The following is a 26,930-nucleotide window of genomic DNA, read 5'->3' as shown; positions in this document are numbered from 1 at the left end:
TAATTCTGGAAAGAATTTTAATTGACACAGAAACATCTTGCTTTTTTCTTTTTATAATTTTTATTTCTTTTTTATTTCAAAGTTTGTTTTCGTTGTTTACATTTTGAGAATAATGAGATTTATAAATACAAATGATCCACTTTCAGAATACATTTGGAACTGGACACATTTGTCCGTTCGTCGACATCTGTCCTTCTGTCGACATTTTCTTGATTGTCGACGGTCGACTGTGTAGGGTTAGTCGACCATCAACCTGGGAGCAATATTCATCGACATGAGCTCCTGGAACAACAGCTTAGCAGCGTATGGTAGCTTCACCTAGAGATAGAATAAATAAATAAAAATAAATAAAATAGTTTTTTTTAATTATAGACGATATAGAGANTCTCCCTGCTCCTCACCTAGACGAGACCGCGCGCCCATACGCGCTCGGACTGAACTAGGAGGACTTACTCTAGCTGAGCAGAAACCCAAGGTGTGTATTCTTACGAAACATTTAGTATAAACATCGTACAATTGTCTCTGAAGTCTCATCCTTTGTGGGTAACCCTTTAGATGAAGAGATGGATAGAAACATAGATAAATAGATAAGTATATTAATAGATAAATTAAATACACAACGCATCCCATCCTATTCCATCTCATCCCTACTCATCCCTAGTCATCCCTACCTATTCCAACTCATTCATACCCATTCCAACTCATCCATACCCATTCCATTTCATCCCTACCCATCCCATCTCATCCCTACCCATCCCATCTCATCCCTACCCATCCCATCTCATCCCTACCCATCCCATTCATCCTTACCCATCCCATCTCATCCCTACCCATCCCATCTCATCCCTACCCATCCCATCTCATCCCTACNAGAGGATCTCATCGAAGGAATCATACGCACTGTGACACCACTTCGCAGGAGCAACTCGACATTGGTCAGATCAGATGCAGCCCCAGCTCTTCGATCCCTTGCAGAAACTCCACATCCAGACCTTCAAAGCATTGGAATCCAAATAATTGTTGGAGAGGATTTCAATAAAAACAAAAACTGTCATGTTGACAAGGCAATTCAGGAGCTGGAGAATGAAATTCGCAAACTAGACCCTTCGGGCAGTAAAATTTCATCAGCAACACTAGCTCAAGCTACCTTGCGAGTGAACTCACTGATCAGACATCACGGATACTCCTCTTCAGATATCACATTCAGACGGGATGAAAACTCCAACACAGCCCTTGATATTCCAGACAAACTTCTTACGGACAAACAACATGAAACCAGGCTCAAAAACCAGTCCGCATTAAACTACAAAAATCATGCGAAAACAAACAAAACCTCCTCTCCTGGGGACATCATCATGCTCAAGATTCGAGAACCCTTCCTCGTAACCAACCAAAATGGGCATCATCTTACCATTAAGAAAATTCTAAACTCATCCTCAGACGCTCCAATAAAAACCTCCCACCGAACACAGCTCATAAGACAGTCCCAAGCTTTTCCACTAAAAAAAAATTCTTCAATCCCAATCTTCATCCAACACAAACCAAATTCCAACAGCACCATGAATGGGACCCACATGTTCATGAAGAAGGCTCTGATAATGAGGATGATTGGGAAATAACCAAACCAACAATTTATGTCCACATCCCCCAAGAGCAAAAAGATCAACAGGCCATGGAAGAACAAGATTCCTTGCCCCATATCTTCAACACTCAACCTGACCTTCTCCAACCAGATTCACCCATTGAATTTGATCAAGAGTATCGCTACCAATTACAACGTCAAATCTGGGAACGTCAGCTTATCCTATCCAGAATCAGCCAAAGCTCAGATGACTCTGATCCTTACACAGAGCACCGTGCACTAGAAACTCTAGCAAGGGAAGAAGTCCGAAAATCCTTACCTCATCCTGAGCACTCTTCACCAAAACCTCTTCATCGCACTGAAACGCCTCTGCCTGAGCGCAGATCTAAACTCACTGCCAAGCAAAAGATTGATGAATTATACAACATTCCCCAGACAGACGGAGCGGTATCCACAGATGTTTCAATTTCAGCCACTGACGGAGCAGCATCCGCTGATGTATCATTATCATCAACGAACATCATTGAAACCTCACCTGACCCTCCATCTAAAGGACCCCCAGCATCCCATCTGTGGCAACATATATCGATTTATGGCTATGATGAAGCAATTACCTATCTAATAGCCTCCCATCTATAAATATGGAGGACACTGATATGAACATAATTGATGACACTTGGACACGCAGAAAACGCTCAGTTTCTGAATCTGACTTGATTGATACAAGATTGTATTCTTTCACAGAAAGATCAATCCTCATTTAAAAGTATCCCTCTTCAAAAGACATGCCAGACTCTCTAAAACAAAAGAGAAGAAAATCCTGGAGGGTAGCGCCACCCCATTCACACAACCTATATCTAGATTCCGTTCATGGCTGCACTATCTCTCCTGATCTCCTCTGGAGTCCTCCAGGATGGCACTGCTATATGTCTGATACTTTGTGATCTTTATTATGTCCTTGTCTATCTTTCTTTACCATGTCATATCTCTAGCAGTGTCCTTTTTCTAGATACTGATGTACCGAAGACCTTAAGGCCTTTCCGTGTTTACTTCGTATACAAGTCTGANGTACAACAAATATATCACAGAAGTTACAGACATGAATTCTGTACGGATCTGACACCTAGTACAACAAATATATCACAGAAGTTACAGACATGGATTCTGTACGGGTCTGACACCTAATACAACAAATATATGACGTCAAAAGAGCGAAAAACAACTTCTCTCGTCATTTTTATAATTCAACTAACTATAAATATGATCAAAGAGACTGAAAAGGCAATTCCAAAGGACCTTCCATTGCAGAAATAGAACAAAATTGTCAACGTTATTCATCAGATTTAGGATTATCTTTTTCATTAGGAGGTCACTAGAAATTACGCCTACGTTCCCTGCTTGCAAAGTAATATTTTGGAAGAAGAAAATAGAAATTATTAGTTTTAGTAAAAGGTAAAACTATTTCATCGAAATATCAAATCCTTTTTGTACCAGTAAAAATATACTAAAGCAAATTAAAAGCAACATTCATAAAAAAATTGAAAAAATCAAAACTCTTGCAGTAATTAACGAATTAAAAAATCTTAGATCGTCAGAAAGGTTAAATTTACATTTTTTCAAAACATATTGATAAAGTGCCCTAAGAGTCAGGACCAGTGTCACCCTTGCTTTAAGGAATCAATGATTATTAAAAAAAATTATGAATTAAAAATGGAATGAATTAATTAGACCATTTAATAAATAAATGAACGAATAAATTAATGAAAGAATGAAAGGATGAATAAACGAATGAAAGAATGAAAGGATGAATAAACGAATGAAAGAATGAAAGAAAAATGAATGCATAAATAACTGAATTCACCTCAAACAATCTCTCTCTAAGGAACTGTGCTGCTCCGTGAGATATTTGACAATCTCGTTCCATCTCACCAAATCTAGAAATCAATTAATTAATCAACCAGCCCACTTTAAAGTAGGTTTTTAAACAGAGACACAGTTTTCGTGAGATTATTGGGATACCCGAAACGTTTTGAGCTTTTCTGCTTAAATATTGTAATCATATGATAAATTTATCAATGTAGAATAAACAAATCCAAAGAAATTAATCATATTTTTATTTATTTAAAGAAGATCGCTGGGGTTGTTCCTGGCCCTAGGCAATCCCACCCATCAGCACTCCCCCTATCGATACGCATATTCATCACGCCTGGGCAATATAAGAAATAATCTAGACTCCTAAAGGGCTTAAACCTAAAATGATAAAATTAAAGCACAATTTAGTTGTATAAATCTCGTTTCTCTACTTTTCGTCTTTAGAGGCCGAAATGTAAAAGGTTTAGGCACATTTTATGAAAAACCTTGAATACACTGATATGTTTTGTTAAGGGTTTAAATATTTTAGAGCTCATTAACCAGGTGAAGCCTTATTGAAGACAAATCAAGTAATATCAGTAAAATCGAATAGTCAATTGGCCAATGATTGAACTTAGCATACAATAAATCTACTAAACAATTAATAAATTAATCCCCCCCCCCCCAACCAACCAACCAACCAACCAACCAACCAGCATATCTACCTGAGACCTCCATCCCTAGCTCTACCCTCCATGGGTTGTCTAACGAGGATCTGAACAGGGCCTCGAGCTCTACTATGGATCTTATCATCCACCATATGTTTTAACCTTAGCAAACATTATTATCATCATTTTACGTTTTAATAATTCATGGATTAAAAGATTATTTATTATTTATCTATTTCTCAGTTATTATAATTATTTGTAGGGTTATCTATGGGACTATCAGCAGAATTCCATAATTCAATTAAAGATTCCAATGCGCGCCCGCGCGATTCACAACAGTACCCTTTAAACCTTTATCTGATTAATCATGTGGAAGCTATGGTCGTTTTACTCGGTATAAAAGTATTTATTTTTGATACTTCCTATAAATAAAAATGCGCAATGGAGATTGAATTTTTTTCTCTCTCATAAATTATAAACATTGTTATCTAGTTCAAACAAAGCTTTTAATGACACCGTTGTGAATCTGACATTGCAAATTACGCTTCCAGTCCCTTTAAAAGACACCTATCATCGAAATATCTCTTCAGATAAAGCGGTCCACAATGGAAGGCTTATCCATGGCGTTTTTATTTGCCCTTAAAAATATCGTTTAAATCATCATTACTATGATTAACATATCTATAAAAGAATTAGAACAGTGCTTAGGATCCATTTAATTTTGATGCGGATTCGGATCCGGATCCTGGATCCGCAGTGGAAAAAAATGGATTCGGATCCAAGTTAAATCCATAAAATTTACTGAAAGTTTTTAACAAAGTAGAATTTTCAATTTTTTTGTCTTATTTCTTTCGCTTATTTTTATGCTGAAACTTGTTGAATCATTCAGATATCAGGAAATTTCTATAATCTCTCTTTTTTCAATAGTTCAGATTTGGGTGGAGAGTAAACTTTGTATTCTTGGATCCGGATCCGTGGATCCGCATATTTTTGCGGATCCGGATCCAGGAAGCCAAAATCTTGCGGATCCAACGGATCCGGATCCTAAGCACTGGATCATAAAAATGAATAAAAAATATCTTTATTTAATTACCTTTGGTAGTAGGTGGGACCTAGAAATATTTGAGTATTGAGTTTCCTTCCAGTGTGTCCAGAGTACATCACCTCAAATAAATAAATAAACATTTAGATAGATAAAGAGATAAATATTTAGATAGATAAATAAAAAAGATGATAGATAGATAGATGGATAGAGTGGTAGATAGATATAAATATAGATATATAGATAGATAGATAAACTATAGAGATATATAGATAGAAAGATTATTGAGTTTCCTACAACTGTACCCGGAAAACATCACTTTAAAGAGATAGATATAGATATTGTTTCGCAAGCTTATGCTGCAAGCCAGGTCTATGAAGCATCCCTGTTTTACCAGTATTCACCCCTGAACTCTAGTTGTACGTTTACAAGGAAAGAAGCCGGAATGCAGAACCAGTTTTACCGACGTGTAGTTTTATTCTCTGCACATGCGCAGAATCTCTTGTGTTTAGTTAGTATACCGGTATTTTTGTGATAGAAGGATGTATGTATCCTAGACTTTTGGGATAGAATGACGTATCCTCGTTTATATATATTTGATTATCGTGCAAGTGTCGGAGGACTAATGTGGTAATTATATAAACTTATTAAGATTATCGAATTAATTTGTATTGTTCTCATTTACATTTATTCTCACATATATTCTCGAATATCTTCGTGCTACAGTTTTTCATGCCTAGATAATGTTTGATTATGATTCTGTTTGTTTGCTGAGTTTGATTGATTATCTAAAGCTTTTCTGTAGTATATAGCTCGTTTATTAAGGGCTGAGCCTTAATAAAACTTGAAGATTATCCTGTGTTGATTTATCATGAAGAGATCTGAGAGTAAAGGAGCTTACGGTCAGGCCCAACGAAACACTACACGGTAGTTAGCTGGTTTATCTTTAGGGCATCATAGTCAGTTGCGAAACAGATATATATAGATAGATACATAGATAGATATACAGATAGATAGATAAATAGATATATAGATAGATAGATAGATAGATATATCTATAATCTATATCTATATAGATAGATATAGAATATAGATAGATAGATAGTTCACCTCGTTGCCTCTGCTCTGATATCCGTACTCTAAGAGCAGTTTAGAAATCTTCTGTACGTTTACAGCATCATTGAAGGGAGTAGCATCTCCTATCTCTCCCTAGGATGATGCAATTATAAAGTATAAATAGGATGATGCAATTATTTATAATTATTGACAGGATGGTGTAATTTTATATCATAATAACTAGGATGTTTCAATTATGAATATTAATACACAGGATGATGCAATTATGAATTATAATGAATAGGATGATGCGATTATGAATAATAATAAACAGGATGATGCAATTATAAATATAATGAAAAGGATAATGCAAGTTTTAATAATTATTCATTATTATAAATTGCATGATACAAACATATATTCTATCTGATGCAACAATTTGCATAATAAATTTGCAGAGAATTTGGCCCGCATTAATATTATTAATATAAATACGAACTATAATTAATAATGTGCCTGTGGATTTCCAGTTTTCAACAGTAGAAGAAAATGGCCAAATTTGTATTGATTTTCCTATCCTTACTTTACTCAGATTTATGTTTCTTTGTGAATAAACTATCCCCCTGAAAGAGTTCGGTTGAAATAAGTTGATACTCCTTCCTGGAGTTCAGAGGATCATTACCCAAGTAACCCAAGTAAGTAACCCAATATGACTGTCAATTTAAAGAGTTGCTAATCCAATGAGCAATGTACCCTTTAAAAAATCTTGCGGATGTAACGGATCCGGATCCTACTACTGCTTTAAATATTTGTCTGGGCCAAAAAAAAGCTATCCCTGTCAATATATATAAAAATTGTTTTCTAAAAAAAGCTATCCCTGTCAATATATATAAAAATTGTTTTTTAAAAAAAGCTATCCCTAATATAAAAAATTAGGCTTACCTTGTTAGATCCAACTTTGCCCTGGAGGCATTCAATCAAGTGACCGATTGTCATTCTGGATGGGATAGCGTGGGGGTTAATGATGATGTCAGGGGTTAGTCCTTCACAGGAGAACAGCATATCTTCTTGTCTAGATAGATAGATAGATATAGATAGATAGATAGATAAATAGATAGATAGATATAGATAGATAGATATAGATAGATAGATAGATAGATAGATAGATAGATAGATAGATAGATAGTTAGATAGATTGATAGTTAGATAGATAGATAGATAGATAGTTAGATAGATAGATAGATAGATACATAGATACATAGATAGAAATATATTTCTTTATATGTGGAACTAAATCAAATCAAATCAAATCATATTTGTAGGGATGGGATGGCTTAAGGCTCCTAAAGGTGGGTTTGAGTTTCAAGTCTTGTCGACATCCGGGGTTTTCAGCCCGACCTCTACCAACATTTTGAAATGTTTTACTACGGGTTAATATTCCATTACGGACAGGGAATAGAAATAAAGGGAAACTTTACACACACTCTTCTGGTACAGACACACAACATGACTACAGTCAAGAAAATTGCAGAACAATGTTGTCAATTATAATTAAGCTTGAATAACGACTACTTTATTGTAAACTTTAATCAAATTATATTCTTTGCATGAAAATTTGGCTGTTTAGTGTTTGTTGACTTAAATATATAAATAATATGCTACATCATGTATATTAAACTTATTTTTAAGTAAACAATTAACAATAAACAAATGTACTCTCCTAGACTGTACAAAAACCGAGATTCCTATGTACTGTATATACCTGCAGTACACACCTACGTACGGTAAACTTTACACACACTCTTTTGGTACAACACATACATGACGTTTCCGCCCCTTGATTGCGGATTATGTTTAATTGATAGAAGAGCTGGAATTACGTTAAGTTATGTTCTACTTTGACAGCACAAGATTATCTAACACCTATTTTATTGCATCATTAACGCCAAATTGTAAATATAAAACCGTATTTTATAAATCAATGAAAGGATGATAATGAATGAAAAACGATTGAGAGGATGAATCAATCAATCAATCAATCAATTAATGAATCAATCAATCAATCAATCAATCAATCAATCAATGATTGTTAATGTCTACCTGTATTGAATACCACATGTTCCCTTCTGTCCGTGCCTGGAGGCGAACTTGTCTCCAATTTGTGGAATCCTAAAAATATATAATTTTCTCCGTTTTGTTAACAAATACAGTTATTATCGTTTCTACTATATAAACCCAAGTATGATAAAGGGTTTGACGAACCCGGTCATCGAAATGTGTTCGTGGACATCATAAAAAAAAATAATTTTAAAGTAAATTTTTTTTTAATTGTAAAAAATAATTTATCTGTTCTACCTGACGGATCGTACTCTGATCTTGGTGAACTTGTTTCCGTCATTATTCAGGGTCAACATCACCTATAATTAAGTTGACACTAGGAAATCAATCTTGTTTCCAGTGTTGCTATCCGATCCTGTTTATATTTGTTCCAGCTTTGAAACTAAGCATTTATTTAAAGTTTTAATTTCCTTTGAGCTTTGTTAACAAATCAATTTCACACACTGCGATATAGACAACTCTGAAAGTTAGTCATTAAATTTCATTAAATTTCACACACCTTGGCCTTTGGTTTTACCACACCAACTTACTTAAATTTTTTTGTACCTCTAGAAACATATATATTTTTAAAATGCAAAGCGCTTGTTTTTAGCTTGTTTTTAGCTTAAGTTTTTAGCTAAGTTTAGCTTAAAGAAGTAATTGGTGAAACACTGCTGAATTTTGCGTCAGAGCGTGACCATCTTAGTTTGCAGTGCACAGCAAACTGTAATTCTAAGGTTTATGTTTAGGTTTTCTTTCTTTCATATTAATGTTTGACAGGGGTATATTTTTTCAAGAATTTAACACACCCGGGGCCGGAGGGGGGGGGGTTGTTTTTGATGATAAGTGGGCAAAAATAAAAATAAGGCATCTACGAAGGGGAAGTTTTTTTTACGGTTCCGGTTCTTGGACAACAGTTAGCTTTAACGTTCAAAATACAAAAATCAGAGACCGAATATAATGAATTTGAAATCCTTCCTTAATCTTTGACTTTGAATCAAATGGTTAAAATTTGAACCTGCGACATTATTTCAGCAATGTAACTCAAACCAAATCTTTCTCCTACAGAAATAAAACTGAATGGATTTCATTATACGAAACCTATGTCAGGCCCCACCTTAAGGCAAAGAAATCCTAGAAAAGGTTAAAAAAGAGCAATAACAATGACCTCTGGACTCTCTGGGTCAACATATGAAGAGAAGCTGAAAGAGGTTGGTTTGATCTCCCTGGAGAACAGAATAAAGCGAGGAGGTATGAATTCTACATGGACATGACCATGTGGACAAGAACAAATAGTTCAGCACTGCGTATGTACCAGGAGAAGGAAGAGGTATTCAAACCAGACAGTCAAGTGATCCTTTAAAATTGAAAGTTCCGGCTGTAAAAACTGAAATATTTTTTAGCTCAAGATGCGTTAATATGTGGAATGAAATTCCACAAGTTGTAAAAATGCAAAGATCCTGAACATTTTCAAGAATAAACTGGGTGAATGGCCAACATAGCTGAAGAACGAGATGTTTTAATTATCACAACAGTGATACAACAACATAAATACACCAATTAAACCAATTAAACCAATTAAACCAATTAAACAAATTAAACCAATTAAACCAATTATGATTAGTTCCGTTAGTAAAAACTAACAACTATTGACCCTTCATCATTATTATTTGTAAACATTAAACAATCCAGAGAAAAAATGACCAATTATAGATTTCAGTCCAGCTCGTCTTCATTTTCTGGCAGAACAATTGTTTTCCCGATAATTACATCCTCTCCAGATACACGAAGCCCTGAGATGAAAACTTATGAATAAATAAGGCCTGAGATGAAGAATTATGAAGAATTCTGAGATGGAACTTTATGAATGACGAAGCCCTAAGATAGAAATTTATGAATGACGAAGCCTTGAGATAGAAATTTAAGAATGACGGAGCCCTGAGATGGAAATTTAGGAATGACGGAGCCCAGAGATGGAAATTTACGAATGACTGAGCCCTGAGATAGAAATTTATGAATGACGGAGCCCTGAGATGGAAATTTAGGATTGACGGAGCCCAGAGATGGAAATTTAAGAATGAAGAAGCCTTGAGATGGAAATTTAGGAATGACGAAGCCCTAAGATGAAATTTTAGTAATGATGAAAGACCTAAGATGAAAACTTAAAAATGACGAAGCCCTGAGGTGGACATTTTTGAATGAAGCCCTGCGGGGGGATGGTGTTTGAATTTTGATGCTCTGGTGGACAAAGAAAATTGGACATTAACCAGCCAAGTTTATTCAGCCTTTTTGATAATTTGTACACAAAAATTCATCTACTTTCCCCTAAAAATCAATTCCCCCAATTCAGCGAATACAACTTTAAAAATCACCTTACATCAGGGGGGGGGGGAATTATTTTCCAAAAATATTAACAATCCGGCTTTTAAGATGATTGATTATAAAATACTAGGCTTTTAGGGCGCTTCACCCAATATCTTCTATGTCAATTTTAACATTTTTAACAAAAAATCGTAGATTTTCAGAAAATTAATGCAAATCGAATTTTGTTGGAGGCAAATTTTTCAAATTTTGATTATCTTTAAACCTTCCCCGGGGTCATGCGAGGTACCAAACAAAATTTTGGCCCGATCGGTTCAGCCGTTTTGACGTTTATTGGATACAAACAAACAAACAGACAAGCAAAGTATATATAGAGAAGATGATAAAATGATATAAATAAATATCTGAATATAGAACCTGGGGCAATAATTCCATCATCGTCCAGTTTATCGTAGATCGCATTCCTCATCCCTTGACAAGTCTCCCTAAATAAAAAAAGTTCAAAATTCTATCTTAGAATGATATTTTAAATCAATTTACAAATTTAATCTAATTTCAAGAATAGCTAATCCAATTTGAAGAAAAGCTAATCCAATTAAATCTGATTTCAAGAATAGTTAATCCAATTTTAAGAAAAGCTAATCCAATTAAATCTAATTTCAAGAATAGTTAATCCAATTTGAAGAAAAGCTAATCCAATTAAATCTAATTTCAAGAATAGTTAATCCAATTTGAAGAATAGCTAATACAATTACATGACTAGTAAATTTAAACCATTTAAGACAAATTTAAACCAATTTCCAGAGTAGCTAAACTAATATTGTGACTAGTTGAACAAGTTTCCGGACTGATATAACTGATTTTAGACTTCTGCAAGAAATCATTAAATTCATGATGGAAAGATAACCCACCCACCCCTCCCCCCGGTCCCCATACCCCAACATTTAGAGAAGTCCAAAACGTATGAACCAGTATTTTGATAAGAATATCGACCTAAATTTATCGATCAATCGACTGACTGATTGATTGATTGATTATTGTTTACCTAGTCGGTTTCTCGAAGTTCTCCTCCTGGTCGTTCCTCTTGGTCTCCGAGTCCTTGTAGGATCTCATGAACACAGATCTAGGATAGGGTGTAACTAAGCTTCTAGATTTAAAGATTATTCTTATTCTTCATCAAATATTTTTGATAAAAAAATAATTTGAAAATGTGTATTTTTATAGTTCTGTCGTTTTCTACTATGTCTCACTCTTTTTTACCGCCGAGATTCAATTAAACTCATTTTTGGTTTAATTGGATGTTGGCAAAACAAGAAGAGTTGTTGAACCAGACTTGGGTGGTTCAAATACCTCTCTCTTCTTCATAAATATAGACGTCTGAGGACAGATTAAATCAACAGGAAGAAGCACTATAACTATGTGTTGCTAGTTGAACTATTTCTTAAGTACATTCTCAGCCACAGTAGGGAAAGAGTTCAAAGGCTATTAATAAATTCTGACCTCTGGTTAAAAGGCCAAGTTTAACTCTACCTCATGAATCCTCTGTCTACAGCAGAACTGTTTAGGATAACGGAGTCCTCCTGATTATACCCGGTATAGGTAGCAATAGCAACAATACTGTTTATACCAGCTGGCAGCTCAGAAAACCTGTATAATAATAATAATAATAATAATAATGAAAATAATAATAAAAATAATAATAATACCTGAGATAGTCCATAGATCGTGTTGTAACCAATGGTTTCTGTGGATAGTACAGTACATGAGCCAGGGTGTCCATCCGTACATGGAAGTTAGTTATGTACACTCCCATGGCTTGCTTACCCATAGCAGACTGTACAACGATATGGTCATTTTCAGCTTTACCTCCAATATTATTTTTCATCCCCGAGAATATCTTAACATGATCCTGATTTAACAAATATGACTATTATATTATTAACGGAATATTACCATACATAACCAAGAAAACAAAGGACCTAGAATTACCCTTAAATAACCCAAATATGACCCTTGACGACTAAATATGACCCTTGATGACCAAAAATGCCCTTGATAAACAAGTATGACACAAATATGACCGTTAATGACCAAACATGAACAAACATGACCAAACATGAACAAACATGACCAAACATGAACAAACATGACCATTAAAATTACCAAACATGACCGTTTATTACCAAATATGAACAAACATGACCATTAAAATTACCAAATATGACCGTTAATTACCAAATATGACCAATAATCATAAATTATGACCAAACAATGCCAAAATAATAGCTGGAAAGGGACCGTTCCTGGTATGTGTTTCTGGGTGACTGGTTATGATCAGGGAATGGGATAATGGAAGCACACACTCCTAGGATCATGGCTGGATGAATCTCACAATGGGTCCATGTCTGAAAAATACGAAAAGATTTTCAAAAAACTCTTAAAGTATCAATATACTCCACTACTCCTCTAGCAACTAGATCCTAAATATAAACCATTTTATCAATATACCCCACTACTCCACTAGCAACTAGATTCTAGATATAAACCATAGTATCAATATACTCAACTACTCCACTAGCAACTAGATTCTAGATATAAACCATTATATCAATATACTCCACTACTCCACTAGCAACTAGATCCTAGATATAAACCATAGTATCAATATACTCCACAACTCCAGTAGCAACTAGATCCTAAATATAAACCATTTTATCAATATACTCCACTACTCCCCTAGCAACTAGATTCTAGATATAAACCATTATATCAATATACTCAACTACTCCACTAGCAACTAGATCCTAGATATAAACCATAGTATCAATATACTCCACCTACTCCACTAGCAACTAGATCCTAGATATAAACTATAGTATCAATATACTCCACTACTCCAGTAGCAACTAGATCCTAAATATAAACCATTTTATCAATATACCCCACTACTCCACTAGCAACTAGATTCTATATATAAACCATAGTATCAATATACTCCACTACTCCACTACTCCACTAGCAACTAGATCCTAGACATAAGAGGCCTTTTAATGGTTTAAGCCCATTCCTAAAGAAAAATGTGTAATAAAAGTTATCTGGTATGTAGAATATAATATTCTGAGGCTTAATTAAAGGAAATTTTTAGCCACCAAATCCTTTATCATCAGAAAAAGTGTAGACACTGGATCCCAAATTTGTTCTTTGGTTCCACTGTTTTCATAATCCCGATCGCTTATCTCGATATCCACTGTGGCACTTTTAATTAAGGATCAAAGCTATTTACTATACCTTTCCATAATTTCATTTTATTTACATCTCCCCTAATCAGCGCTCCCTTCAACCCCTGACTGGGTATAATTACCATGCGAAATTAATCTCGATATCCACAATACAAGAGTTCCCAGCTCAGTTAGAATAAAAAGTAGATGCGACCAACCTGCCACTGGTAGTTGTTGAACTCCCTCTCCTTGAGGAGGTCGATATGCCTGGACTTCATGAGGAGCTTGCAGTCCTCCACAATGAGAAGAGGACGGCAGATCCTCCCGGCATCTGTGTAGATCCTGATCTCTCGGTCCCTGATGTCACGGATCATCGACACCTCGGCGTTGATGATGTCCATTTGTCGTCGGAGCTTCCTGAAATCAATCCATCAATCAGTAATTCAATCAATAAATAAATAAATAAATTAATCAATTAATCAATTAAGCAAAAAATCGATGATGCAATAAAGCCATAAATTCAGTAAATAGTTAGTAAATCAATCAGTAAATCAAACAGTAAATCAATCAATCATACAATCAATCAAAAAATAAGTAAATCCTTAGATCAATCAAGTTTATAAATCAATCAATCAAAAAATGACTCTACAGTAGATCAATCAATCAAATAATAAAAAATCAATAGATTAAATCAATAAATCAGTAAATCAAGTGTATAATTCAATCAATCAGTCTATTAAAGTAATGAGTGTATATTCTGACAATGACCGTGAGGTATACCGACCGTGACCAATGACCTAGATTAACAATGCTGTACCTCAGGGTTGTCATCAGCTGTTCAGGATCTCGATGAATACCAACCCAACATCCGTTTACAAATATCTAAATATTAAAAAATTAACTCTGTCCCTCTGTCCATCTGTCCCTCTGTCAGTCTGTCTATCATCTGTTTGTCTTTCATACTGTTCGTCTGTCCATCTGCTTGAATGTCCATGTGTTTGTTTGTCCAGGTGTTTGTCTATCCACGTGTTTGTCTGTCCATGTGTTTGTCTGTCCTTCTGGCTGTCTGTTCGTAAGTCTGTGTGTCCGTCTGTCTGTCTGTCTGTCCGTCTGTCTCTCCGTCTGTCTGTCCATCTGTCTGTCTGTCCATCTGTCTTTCTATCCATCTGTCTTTCTATCAATCTGTCTCTCTCTCTGTCTCTCTGTCTCTCTATCTCTCTATCTCTCTGTTTATCTGTCCATCAGTCCATCTGTTGATTTGTCAATCTATCTATCTGTCTATCCATCTGTCCATCATCTGTTTATCAGTCCATTAATCCATCCATTCATCTATCTATCTACCTTAGTAGCATCTGCTATACTGCTAGGAGCTATCTATATATCTACCTTAGTAGCATCTGCTATACTGCTAGGAGCTATCTATATATCTACCTTAGTAGCATCAGCTATACTGCTAGGAGCTATCTATCTATCTACCTTAGTAGCATCTGCTATACTGCTAGGAGCTATCTATATATCTACCTTAGTAGCATCTGCTATACTGCTAGGAGCTATCTCCTCGAGGTTCTCCATACTCCACTCCTCCAAGAACTCTAGGATGGGTGAGGGGGTGTTCCCCACACTAATATACGCCATCAGAGCCAAGTTCTTCACCAAACCTTTATCATTTTTTGATCAAATAAATTTATGAATCAAATCAAATCAAATCAAATCACATTTAATATTCAAAAATTAGATGATTCATCAAATTTCGATTAGAAATTGATTTAGATATATTAAAACTCGAACTTAGTATATATATGCAATATGTAAAAATAAATAATAAATGATTAATTTAGAGAAATGTACAGGGATTTACAGTAATGTTAACTTTGTTGAAAGTTCTATTTATTTACAAAACTGTAATTTTTTGAATGCAGAAATATATTAACTGACTGAGAGACTGAGAAACTGTAGGCGGTATTTATCACTTAGCAGCTCTTTTAACTTCGTAACAGTTAACTGACTAAACCTATGTTAATTTAACAACGGACCTGTTATTTTATAACAGAGATTTTTATAAATTAATATTGCTGTAAACTTATTAACATCGATGATAACAACTTTTGAGCGGTCATATCTGGCTGGCAGCGCTTATTAACAGAGAGGCTGACTACCTGACAGCGCGGATTAATTAAAAACCTTGATTAACATCGTTGTAAAATTTTGTGAGCGCTGTTAACTGACCTACAGCTGCTCCCTCTGGTGTTTCGGCAGGACAGATCATCCCCCAGAGAGTGTTGTGAAGCTGTCTCGGTTTAGCAAGTTTTCCGTCACGACCTTGGTAAATTTAAACAACTTTATTTAACATTTAGAATGTCATTTTGTTTATATTTGTTTTTACAATCATAGAGCAGGGGTCAATATAATTCAATTTCTAATCCCAAATGGGATCGGGGTTGAAAGTACATTTAGGGACATGAAAGTACACTTTATATGTCATTGTGAACTTTTACAAATTTTTGTGAACGTGTACTACACTTCAGAAATGTGAACTGCATTTGGGGTGTTAAAAGTTGTACATATTAGTATTTAATATAAGAGATAAATTATGTTATACAGAAAAATAAACACTCCCTTGCAGTAAACATTCTGCAGTATGGAGTTTGTTCTACAACTTGGCATTATATTTCCAATGGTTTACATAAAAACATGGCTTATTTCTGCCCCTAATATCAATTAATCAACATTTGGGATTGATCAGATGGAATTATATGGACCCCTGANGCGCTGGAAAAATTCATAAGCCGGCCATCATAAGACATTGCTTGAGTAACAGTTTAAGATTCTAAATACAGAACACAATTGAGGCCTTAACCCTACCTATAGGGGAGTTTATACGCCGCAGATGAGAGAGAGTCGAGGCGTAGGTCAGCCTGTTCAATACCTGGCTTACACCAGCACGGGCCTAGAGAAATCAATCAATAAATAAATCGACCATTCAATCAATCAATCGACCCACCGAGCAATTAATCATCCAATCAACCAATTTTTTCAATTTTTCAATAATTCATCATTGCAATCCATCAATCAAATTTGTTTAGTTTAGTTTTTAGATTACTCCAAGGACCCCTAAAGGGGCTTATTATGAGTTACAGTAGGTAACATAATAAATCTGCATTAGAAGTTACTTGTTATTCTTCTATTAGTAACATAAGATAGATTTAATGCATGTACGACTGAAAAATAAAATGGCGTCACATTTTTTTATTCAATTTTTTGGTATTTTTTTCGTTCTATTCATATTTCATCAATCAACTAATTATTGAAACATTATCAAGAACAAACAAAAACGTTTAATGCATTATACATGCCATCTAGTTTTCGAATTTTCAATTATGATTTTATTTATCTTTTTAAAAAAAAGTTTTTTTCAAAATCAAATGTTTTTTCAAAATCAAATGTTTTTTCAAAATCAAATTAACGGTTTATTTTATTTTGTACAAAATTAAACCGGAAATGGTACTTTTCGCGTACGTTGCTTCTCACCTGATGGGCTTTCTTCTGATCTCCCCAGTTTCCGGTGGCAAGGGAGTATCGGAGACCATCAGAGATCGTCTTCGGTTTAATTGCGAGCTCCAGGTTAAAATCCTTTCCTTTGTCGATAAACTTCTGCGCGTACATTCGCATCTCCTGGGATATAATAATTTGGTCACCTAAATTGAAGATAATTTTTGGCGTGTTTAGTGCGGTAAAGCCATTTAATAAGGACCATATTCAAAATTTATGTCTACGTTACAGCAGTCGGAAAGGTACACTATATCTTTTATCTTTCAAGGGACAATTAAGGGACAATTAAGGGACAATTAAGGGACAATTAAGTGAACAATTAAGTGAGAACTTAGTGACAATAATTTCCACTTTCCTGCAGTTTACCAAAAAAACTAATTTTCAAACTTGAAAACTCCCATTTATAAGTCTTAAAACATCTCACTAATCTTACCATAGACGTATACAAGGGAAGCGGTGTCCTCCCCCCTGGACAAGTGAAATCTATGATGGTTTTAGGCCCCAATCTATCTATCTATTTATTATGACGCGTCTGCAACCCTCTAAGAACTACAGAAAACCGCCCCTTGGACAGATCCCGTTTGAATACAGAAGTATACAGCCAGAATCGGCTGTTAACAATGGGTAATGAGGCTCCCCCCCCCTGGAAAGAAATAAGTTTTATGCTGAACAAATTCCTGTATGCGCCTCTAATATTTACCTTCCCAGTGCAGCCAATAGAAGTCTGTGAACCATGTATCCCAGGAAATATGCTTTACGGGTCTCACAGTAGTCTGCGTACACAATATATCATTTATAGGGTCATAGAGTACAAGGATTACAAGGGGGGGGCGGTAATTATTTACGAGGTCATAGAATACGTTTATTACAAGAAGACCACTGAACAATGATTAAAGAAGGTGTCAACGAATATTTAAAAACCAGGATGTAAGTGTAAAATGTGTTAATTATTATTGAGTGATCAGTAATCTGGTCATCTAAAAAGTTCACTTACAGCGGAACGTAAGTGTGGAATGGAAAAACGTCTGTTATCTATATATATAAAGTTGTAATCTCTGTTTGTTTGTCCGATCATAACTCATAAACCCCTGGCACAGACAATGTTGGTTTACCACAGGTAAAGCTGGGTACCCACGCTAATTGATTATATTCCTGAAACTCCAACATGAGGCAGGGTCTCCTTCTGTAGAATCTCACGAGCATATTTTATACGTTTCTCCTAAACACAACAATTATCATTAAAGGGACTGTCCATGTTTTTCCAGTCACCCTCCTTATAAAAACCAACATTTCCGGTTCACAAACGGTACCCTTGAAACCTCTATCGGAGTAACCATGTAAACAGCGAAATTTTTTTGTATTTTTAAACGCTTAATGTGAATTCAAGAGGTATCGTTGTGCATCGTTAGGATATTTTTCCGTTGCGTTCCTTTAAGAGATCTGTTGTGTAATTCTAAGTGACCCTCATAATAATAAGAGGCATGTCCAATTTACAACGGTACCCTTTACACCTTGAGCTAATCAATAATGTGGAAGATAACGTTGGTTTTCTAGCAAGTGAAGTTGTAAGATCTACGGATCTTTTCTTAAATCTTGATGTTCAGGTTGAATCCAGAAATCGTGATCTAAAGAAGCACATGAAGATCTTCTCATCTAACTCTACACTTGTTCCTACTATTATATACATGAACATTTATTCAAAATTATATATAAGATTTTATCTGAGAGTTTAACTAAAGTTTTATGTTAAATGTATTTTTTCTGGCCTAAAGTTTTATATCTTCAAGCTTAACAAGCTTTTTTATAACGTCTAAGTTTATAATTTAAAGAGCCTATATTAAAAAATTATATTTAATGGTCTATGTATTTCAGACCATAATGGGCTAGTCAACTGTCCATACATCTTGTTAGTACTCCAGGTTGTGCAATACTAGGTTTATAAAACATCTTATTTAAATGTAAATGTAACACTGGCTAAAACCTTTTGAATCTAAGCTCATTAAAACTTATCCAGATCGTACGTGTATTTCAACGCCTGTTCTGAACTATGAACTAATAAACTAACAGGTGAAAACACATTTCTAGAAAATTTAGAACTTTTGAAGTTTATGCGAAACTAACTACTCCCTTATCTCTTAGACCAAGTCCTCCTCTGATGTGTCCTCGCCGTACTCCTGGACGAGAATGATAGCTTCAACACGAATGAGAGTCTGTTTGTATCTTCAACATGAATGAGAATCTGCCCGCGGAGTACCTCCCTGCTGAGCAACAATATCTCCACCTCCTCTCGGAGAAGTCCCGTCGGAAGTAACTGTGCTTCTCTAAACCGGGACTGCTGCTTTCGAGCAGACAAAGGTGAAGATTGAATATGAACTGCTCTCAAGATGAGATCTAATGTAAACCTAATCTTATTTAGATCCCATCTACATCTCTACTTCCTCTCGGAGAAGTATCCACGCCTCTTCTCGTAGAAGTATCCTCGCCTCCTCTCGGAGAAGTATCCTCGCCTCCTCTCGGAGAAGTCCCGTCGGAAGCATTTGTGTTTCTCTAAACCGGGACTGCTGCTTTCGAGCAGATAAAGGTGAAAAACGATTATGAAGCTATCCTCAAGATTTAGATCTAATGTTAACCTAATCTTATTTAGATTCCATCACTATCCGTACCTCCTCTCGGAGAAGTATCCGTTCCTCCTCTCGGAGAAGTATCCGTTCCTCCTCTCGGAGAAGTCCCGTCGGAAGCATCTGTGTTTCTCTAAACCAGGACTGCTGCTTTCGAGCAGATAAAGGTATATAATCGAGTTTCGTGTGATCTTTGTGAACAATTAAAGACGAAAGTGTGACTATCTCCTCTAACACATGATAAGCCTTTATATAAACTCTTCTTATTATTTCTAGTTATGTATAACAGACAGCTGGTAACAATCATCCAACTCTAGAGCTATTAAATTCTCAAGCCTAATCAACTTAGTAAGTGTTACTTTAATTTATATATATTTGTCGCAACTTATTCACATTTAGCACATTGTAAGTGTTATTTCAATTCAAAATCGTTGTTACAATTTAATCACACGCTAAGTGTGATTAAATTGTAACAACACATGGAGCAAATTTTATTGTAAACTTGGCTTATTTTATTCATTTAAATAACTATAATACTAATTTATTATTTATTTTAACCCGTGACTGATGTATTGTTATTCAGTTCACGGGTCCTAGCTCTGTATCGCTGTACCAGAAATAAAGAATATAAGAGACTCATGTGTATTAAAGAGGTGCGCAATAGAGAATTGATGTTGCCCCATCATGTTAATAGCTGAAAAATTCCTGTGGATCTAGGTATTGTTTCTAGGGAAAATGCTAAAATTCCCAAAACGGGCACAAAAGTGTCTAGTTCTACCAACTTTTCTATAAAAAAGTATATTTCACACTTGATTAGACAAAGCTTATAAGGGAACCTTTGTGAATCGAGCTTGCCACTCAAACTATGGAGGATCACTTGAAATTACGTTTACATTCCCTTAAATAATTCTAGTAATTTTATTGATCTAAAAACTGACCTTTGTTACACCAGGCCTGGCTCCTCTGGATCCAATGAAGTTCAAGGCAACATTTTGTTCCTACATTTAAAAGATATATAATTCAAAAATTTACTTTTCTGACAGAATTCACGATTCTATTATTGTAAAATAGCCGTTAAATATCCCCTCCAAAAAAAATTAAAAAAATAATTTTTCAAGATTTTATTTTAAATAGGATAAAAAAAGTATAAGCTCCCTTCATGTTTGTTCCCCCTTCTCTTTCATATTCTATAAACATGTTTTTCTTGTCTTAACGTCAAAATGGCTGAACCGAATGGGAAATTTTTTGTTGCAGTTCACATGACCATAGGGAAGATTTATTTTGAAATTAAAATTTTGTTAGTGAAAAATGTAGATTAATCAAATTTTAAAAACCCATTAATGATAACAGAAAAAACCGCTCAATTTATTTATTTACAAAGAAAAACGGCGTCTCGAAAACGATAGTCTCTGGAAGAGTTAATGCCAAGTGATTTATACCTGAATTACAAAAGCTTCATCTAAGGAGGGTTTAACCATCTCCATCAGCTCAGGATCATCAAAATCATAAATAATGTGCTCCAAAATATCCCTAGAGTAAAATAATTATTCTAATTCTAATAATAATATTATATTATCAGTATCAATATCATTATTTTTATTTTAAGGACGCAAGAATTCTTAAAATAATCACAACTTTTCAGCATTGCTTTAACTCAATTACAAATATTAAGACAAATATTATCATAAACTAAATTTATAGTCTTTGTATGTTCCTAGAAGGTTGAAATTTCATAAAATAAGTTTATCAAAATCCTAAACATCAAAGTACGAATAAACCACAGTGAAGGACTTCCCGGAAATAATATTGAAAGATGATTCTGTAATAAAAATTGAAAGATGTCTCTTAAATAAAATAAAATAATAAGGATTCAAAAATAAAAATAACAGTTAAGTGTTCAAAAATAAAATTGTTTGATGTCCCAAAAATTAAATATAAAAAGGGTGTCCTAAAAAACCAGCGTCCAGAAAGTTGTTGAAGGGTGACCAACCTGTCTGCAACGAAGCCAAGTGCTCTGAAGACGATCATGATGGGGATCTCCTGCTTGATGTACGGGAGGATCCCCACTATTCTCTGTCCTATGGCGGATTTCTTAACGTTCTGCCCTCCGCGGGCCAACATGTTGATCCACAATGTGCTCGTAGGTCGGGAGGAGTGCTCAAGACAAGATCTGAACATTTATCATGAAAGGGACTGTACACGTTGTTTCAAGCGAGTCTCCGTTTAATTAATGGCTTTCTGACTAACAATGTTAACCATAATAGCTTTGTCTGATCAAGGACGGATGATGTCAATCATAATTTCTTGCAAAATTGATTTTTAAAAGTTAGATTTTTCTTCTTAGTAACTTGCGCACATCTGCTACAAAAGCACGATAGAAAAACAGTCTAATTATAAAACACAAAAATATGTTAATCCAAAGTAATTACGTAGAATCCAAAGGATGTACTGATTTTGAATTACAAATATTTAGAAATACAAATTCAAACTAAACCATGAAAAAATGTGTGACAATTAATTTGCTTTTCTTAAATACTACTGCCTCAACTTTTCAGAATAACTTTCAATGCAATAAAAACAAAAGAAAATTGTTAAAACTAACCTTTGTTACTTAAAATTAACGCAAATTTTCTAATCGAATGCAAGAATTAGATATGGCACAAGCGAATGGGAATGACAATGACGCACCTGATTTCAGTTTTGTACGCAAACTTTCCGTCCTTCATGCTGAACACGTAGACGGTGTTGGTGGCCATCTTCTCCTGCGCGATCAAAACCTAAATAATTTAATAGAATTGTAGAATTGTAAAAAATCTAACCTGGTGTTAATTTTCTATTAAAACATATAACAGTGTAATTAAAAAAATTTAATTATTTTTTTATTTCTTATTTTCTCGCAATTACCTTTTCTGATCCGTTGATAATGAAGTAACCGCCGGGATCTGATGAAAACATCGAACTTGACATATTAAAATCCAGAAAATGTTCTATTCGTTTATTTCATGTCAAATAAGTCTAACTCGTATTATATTCGTTATAAATTCATGGCATATTTCGTCTAACTCATGTCGAATTCTGCCCTATTTATGATATACTTCGTCTAAGTCATTTCTTATTCTGTTCATGTCTTTTTTTTTGTACGATTTAAATATAAATTCATCTATTTCACAACGGTCATATTTAATTCACATGCTAATGTCAAGTTTATAATTCCTAACGGGCATTCGTTCAGCTCTGTGAGTTTTGTACGATTTAAATATAAATTCATCTATTTCACAACGGTCATATTTAATTCACATGCTAATGTCAAGTTTATAATTCCTAACGGGCATTCGTTGAGCTCTGTAAGATCTCTGTCGGTCATACCGTTGAGCAAGCAGTAGGTTGACCGCAGCATAATAGGAATCTTTCCTAGAATAAGGAATCATAAGGAAGTGGAATCTGTAAGAGGCCCCAATGTGGACCCCCCAGACCGCCGCCAGGTGCAGGATCACCGTTCCGCACCTATTCTAACCAGACCTTTAAACCCCAACAGTTAGTCCAATGCCAGGGAAATAAAAGAGATACATTCCAGCCAAAAAGGGCAGATTTGAAAAATAAAATATCAAAATTATTGTGACTGTTGACATAAAAATGTTTAAAAACCATTTATATCACTATTAAAAAATTAATTATTTAAAATTAGTTAAGAGGGTGGGGGGGATGAATTATTTGTTCATGAAAATATATACCCCTTTAAATCATACCTATAAATGTTTTCTGATGCTGAGTCTCTACTGGGTCCTGTCCTTCTCTTACAACAGTCTTAGTGATATCGACATACAGAGGAGCAGAGTAGGTCAGATTCCTACAAATATTAGGGGTTTAGAGAGTACATAGTACATGTAAGAGGTTATTAAGTACATTCATTTATGATCTCAACATACAGAGGAGCAGAGTAGGTCAGATTCCTACAAATATTTAAAGTTGAAGAGTACACCAGGTTTCTGTACATACATAGCTAGGTTGTTAAGTACATCAGGTTTCTGTACATGCAACAGAGTACATACATGGTGCTTATAAAGTACAAACATAGGTTAAGTACATTTGGTTCCTGCACATAAGGAGGTTACCTGTACATACATAGTTTATAGAGAATATTTGGCATTGGTACATTTAGATATTAAGAAGTAAATCCCAAGAACTTAAAAGCCAAACGGGTTCAAAAATGAACATGTGCCAGAAATAAAGCCCCTCCCCCTCCCCCCCCATTTCTAGATAAGTCGACTCATTATCATCATTTCTAATCAGGCTTTAAAAGAACCAGTCAATAGGCAGAATAATCTCTTGGATATACGTGCACAGTCCCTTTAAGATCTTACCTGAGCCTAGCCTCGTTCGGCATCATAGGTGTAGGAGCTCCATCTTTCTCCCAATGAGTTGGTTTGGAGAGATAAATCTGCTCAAATTTCAAGAGGAACCGTGGAGGGGTCTCAACCTCCCCTTGGGCATGCTGAGCCTCCCCCTAGATAGATAGATATAACGTGGGCAGATAGAGACAGATAGATAAATATAAAGATTAATATATAAACAGATAGATAGATAAATATGCTAGATAGATATATAGAAAGATAATTATGATTGATAGATTAGATATATATAAATATAAAGATAGAGATAAAGATAGAGATAGATAGTTGACCTGTAATTCCCCAACCTCTAGTACTAATGAGGACACCATAGAAATATATTTACTGAAATGTGTTCTCCATCGTTTATCTTTAATCTGGTTTGGTTCAACCGTCCACCAACTATATCAAATGTTAGAACATCTCTTTAAAATTTCCCTTTGGGCGTGCTAGAGATCAGAACTAACCTTTAAGGTCAATCTGAAGATCAAAACTAATCCGGAGATCAATCTACAGATCAATACTAACCTGGAGATCAATCTGAGGTGCATCCTCCACGATCCTTTGAACATTCATTTGAATAAACTCGTCAAAGGAATCCAACTGCTGTCTTACCAATCCTAAACAACAGACAAGATCGAGTTATTTGTTTATTTTAGAAAAAGAAGGCGAAAACTCTTCCTTGGAGCTAGTTTTTCGGTTCGGAAGTACACTAAAAATTACAAAAATAAAGTACCACGGATATTTGAAGGAAAGGTAGCATTAGAAGACTAAAACAAACCCCCGCGAAGTGATTACATCTTTGTTTAGAGCAGGTGATTTTATCAAAACCCTTTGTACGTCGGACAATATCGTAAAAGAAAAATTCGAGTGTGGCACTCATCTTGCATGTGCCTTACGAGCTTCTCAGATTTCAGAGATAAAAATGTTGTTCAGTTTCTTTAACTCGTTTATGGGCATTTTTAAGGTAAAAACATGCGACAATAGAGAAATAAAAATTTCTTCAAGTGTAATCATCTGACCTTTCTCGTCGAAATAAGCCGAGATAACGATCCAGCAAGCTTCCTGCCAGATATCATTAGAAATCTCTTCAGAATCCTGAACAAATTAAATATTAATGAATGAAATAAAAAATATAAGACTTAAACTTTCCGGCAATCAATGATATCTATATCGACAATAATATTAATGCGTAAAAACAATTTCTTAATGACATCAACGTTTTTTTTTTGCTAAAACTTATTTACATTCTAAGGAAAATCACTAACTACAAAGCAACAATCTTTTGTTACAAATGGTTTACTAACAGCCGAATTGAGTGTATAATAGAAATATTGTGCTTAAAAACTGCATAACAATATTTTCACGTGTTTTTTAACGCATTTGAACCACAAACGAAAGGTTTAATTAAGGATATAAAAGGAAAAACATGAAGTTTAAATTCACCTCTCCATCCTCCACATATTCCTCTTCTTGTTCATACATCTTAAATCTACAAATTCAAAATAATTAAAAATAGTTAAAAGCGCGGCTTTAAGTTTTAAACAAATCACAAAATTAAAAGTCCTTACATTAAAACTATTCAATAACATAATTCTTTAAATTTCACTCCAAAATTGTTGACAATTTTGGTATAAATACAGTTTTTTTGAAGAGTTTAAATTCCGGTAGAGTTCAATGTTGAAATTATAACTTAGTGCTTCGTAGAACAATAAATGCGCTATTTTATATTTAATGCCTCGTAACATTCATTAAATTAAATTAATTTAGAAATCAACTAATCAAAACATTTACTTAAGAAATTTAGCAATATTAGACTTTACAGAATATTTTTAGACCATTAAATGAAATCATAAATTATTCAAAAATATTTATTTGCGTTTCTAATTTTCAATTTTATAAATTTTACTGTTGCCAATTAAAATAAGATTATCGTGGATCGAAGACGATTTTGTTATCTTCATAGACTCTACGCCAAAATGTATACAAATAACTTTATTTCACGATAAACATTAAACAGTTGGCATTTTTTAATTTATTATAACATCAGGCTAAACCGACCAAGCTATAATACGCTTGATTAATTTCTAAAAGAGAAAATAATGAAACTTAAGGGCACAAGAAGAGGAGGAGAAGAAAAGGGAACATAATAACCAAAAAAGAGTGAAAAGAAAACCGAAAATGGAAGTAAAGATTAAAGAAGATACAAATAGGAAAATGGAAGTAAAGATTAAAGAAGATACAAATAGGAAAATGGAAGTAAAGATTAAAGTTGGAAAGAAAGAAAGCAGAGATTAAAGTATAAAAAATGGTCCCTGGTCCCTCTCTACTAAAATTATAGAGAACCGTTAGATTGGGTACACTTTATAGAATGCTCTGAAGGGGCAGACAATTCAGCGTAAAATACGAAAATGACCCCCCCCCTCTCTTAAAAATTACCTGTTGTATAAATGATAATATGAGAAACGTCGAGTAATAATTGTAATGTTTTCACCATACTTCTTAACTACTTTCCTAGATATGACAATTTGAAAATTCT

The 26,930-nt window shown here is 34.5% G+C and overlaps 1 protein-coding gene across 1 annotated transcript; it reads right to left on the bottom strand.

Annotated features, from left to right (window-relative positions):
• Positions 1-209: 209 nt before the first annotated feature.
• LOC111703762 (DNA-directed RNA polymerase II subunit RPB2-like) lies at positions 210-25,882 on the bottom strand. Its single transcript, XM_023475805.1, is given in 38 exon segments — positions 210-318; positions 851-992; positions 2,006-2,152; positions 2,678-2,763; positions 3,444-3,516; positions 4,159-4,263; positions 5,195-5,265; positions 6,254-6,352; positions 7,142-7,271; positions 8,300-8,368; positions 8,555-8,616; positions 9,944-10,089; positions 11,036-11,103; positions 11,664-11,741; positions 12,149-12,265; positions 12,325-12,452; positions 12,922-13,023; positions 13,273-13,314; positions 13,481-13,531; positions 14,055-14,253; positions 14,654-14,718; positions 15,358-15,494; positions 16,063-16,155; positions 16,699-16,783; positions 17,365-17,508; positions 18,085-18,158; positions 18,538-18,604; positions 20,942-21,001; positions 21,443-21,533; positions 21,994-22,173; positions 22,692-22,780; positions 22,908-22,945; positions 23,325-23,414; positions 23,750-23,850; positions 24,365-24,507; positions 24,920-25,011; positions 25,414-25,489; positions 25,838-25,882. Coding segments are annotated over 38 exon segments (3,660 nt in total). The 5' UTR covers positions 25,877-25,882; the 3' UTR covers positions 210-237.
• Between the last annotated feature and the right edge of the window lie 1,048 nt (positions 25,883-26,930).

Source organism: Eurytemora carolleeae, unplaced genomic scaffold (assembly GCF_000591075.1).
Source record: "Eurytemora carolleeae unplaced genomic scaffold, Eaff_2.0 scaffold553, whole genome shotgun sequence".
NCBI lineage: Eukaryota > Metazoa > Arthropoda > Copepoda > Calanoida > Temoridae > Eurytemora > Eurytemora carolleeae.
The sequence above is the reverse complement of the archived record's forward strand: the minus strand, read 5'-3'. Positions and strand labels throughout refer to the sequence as shown.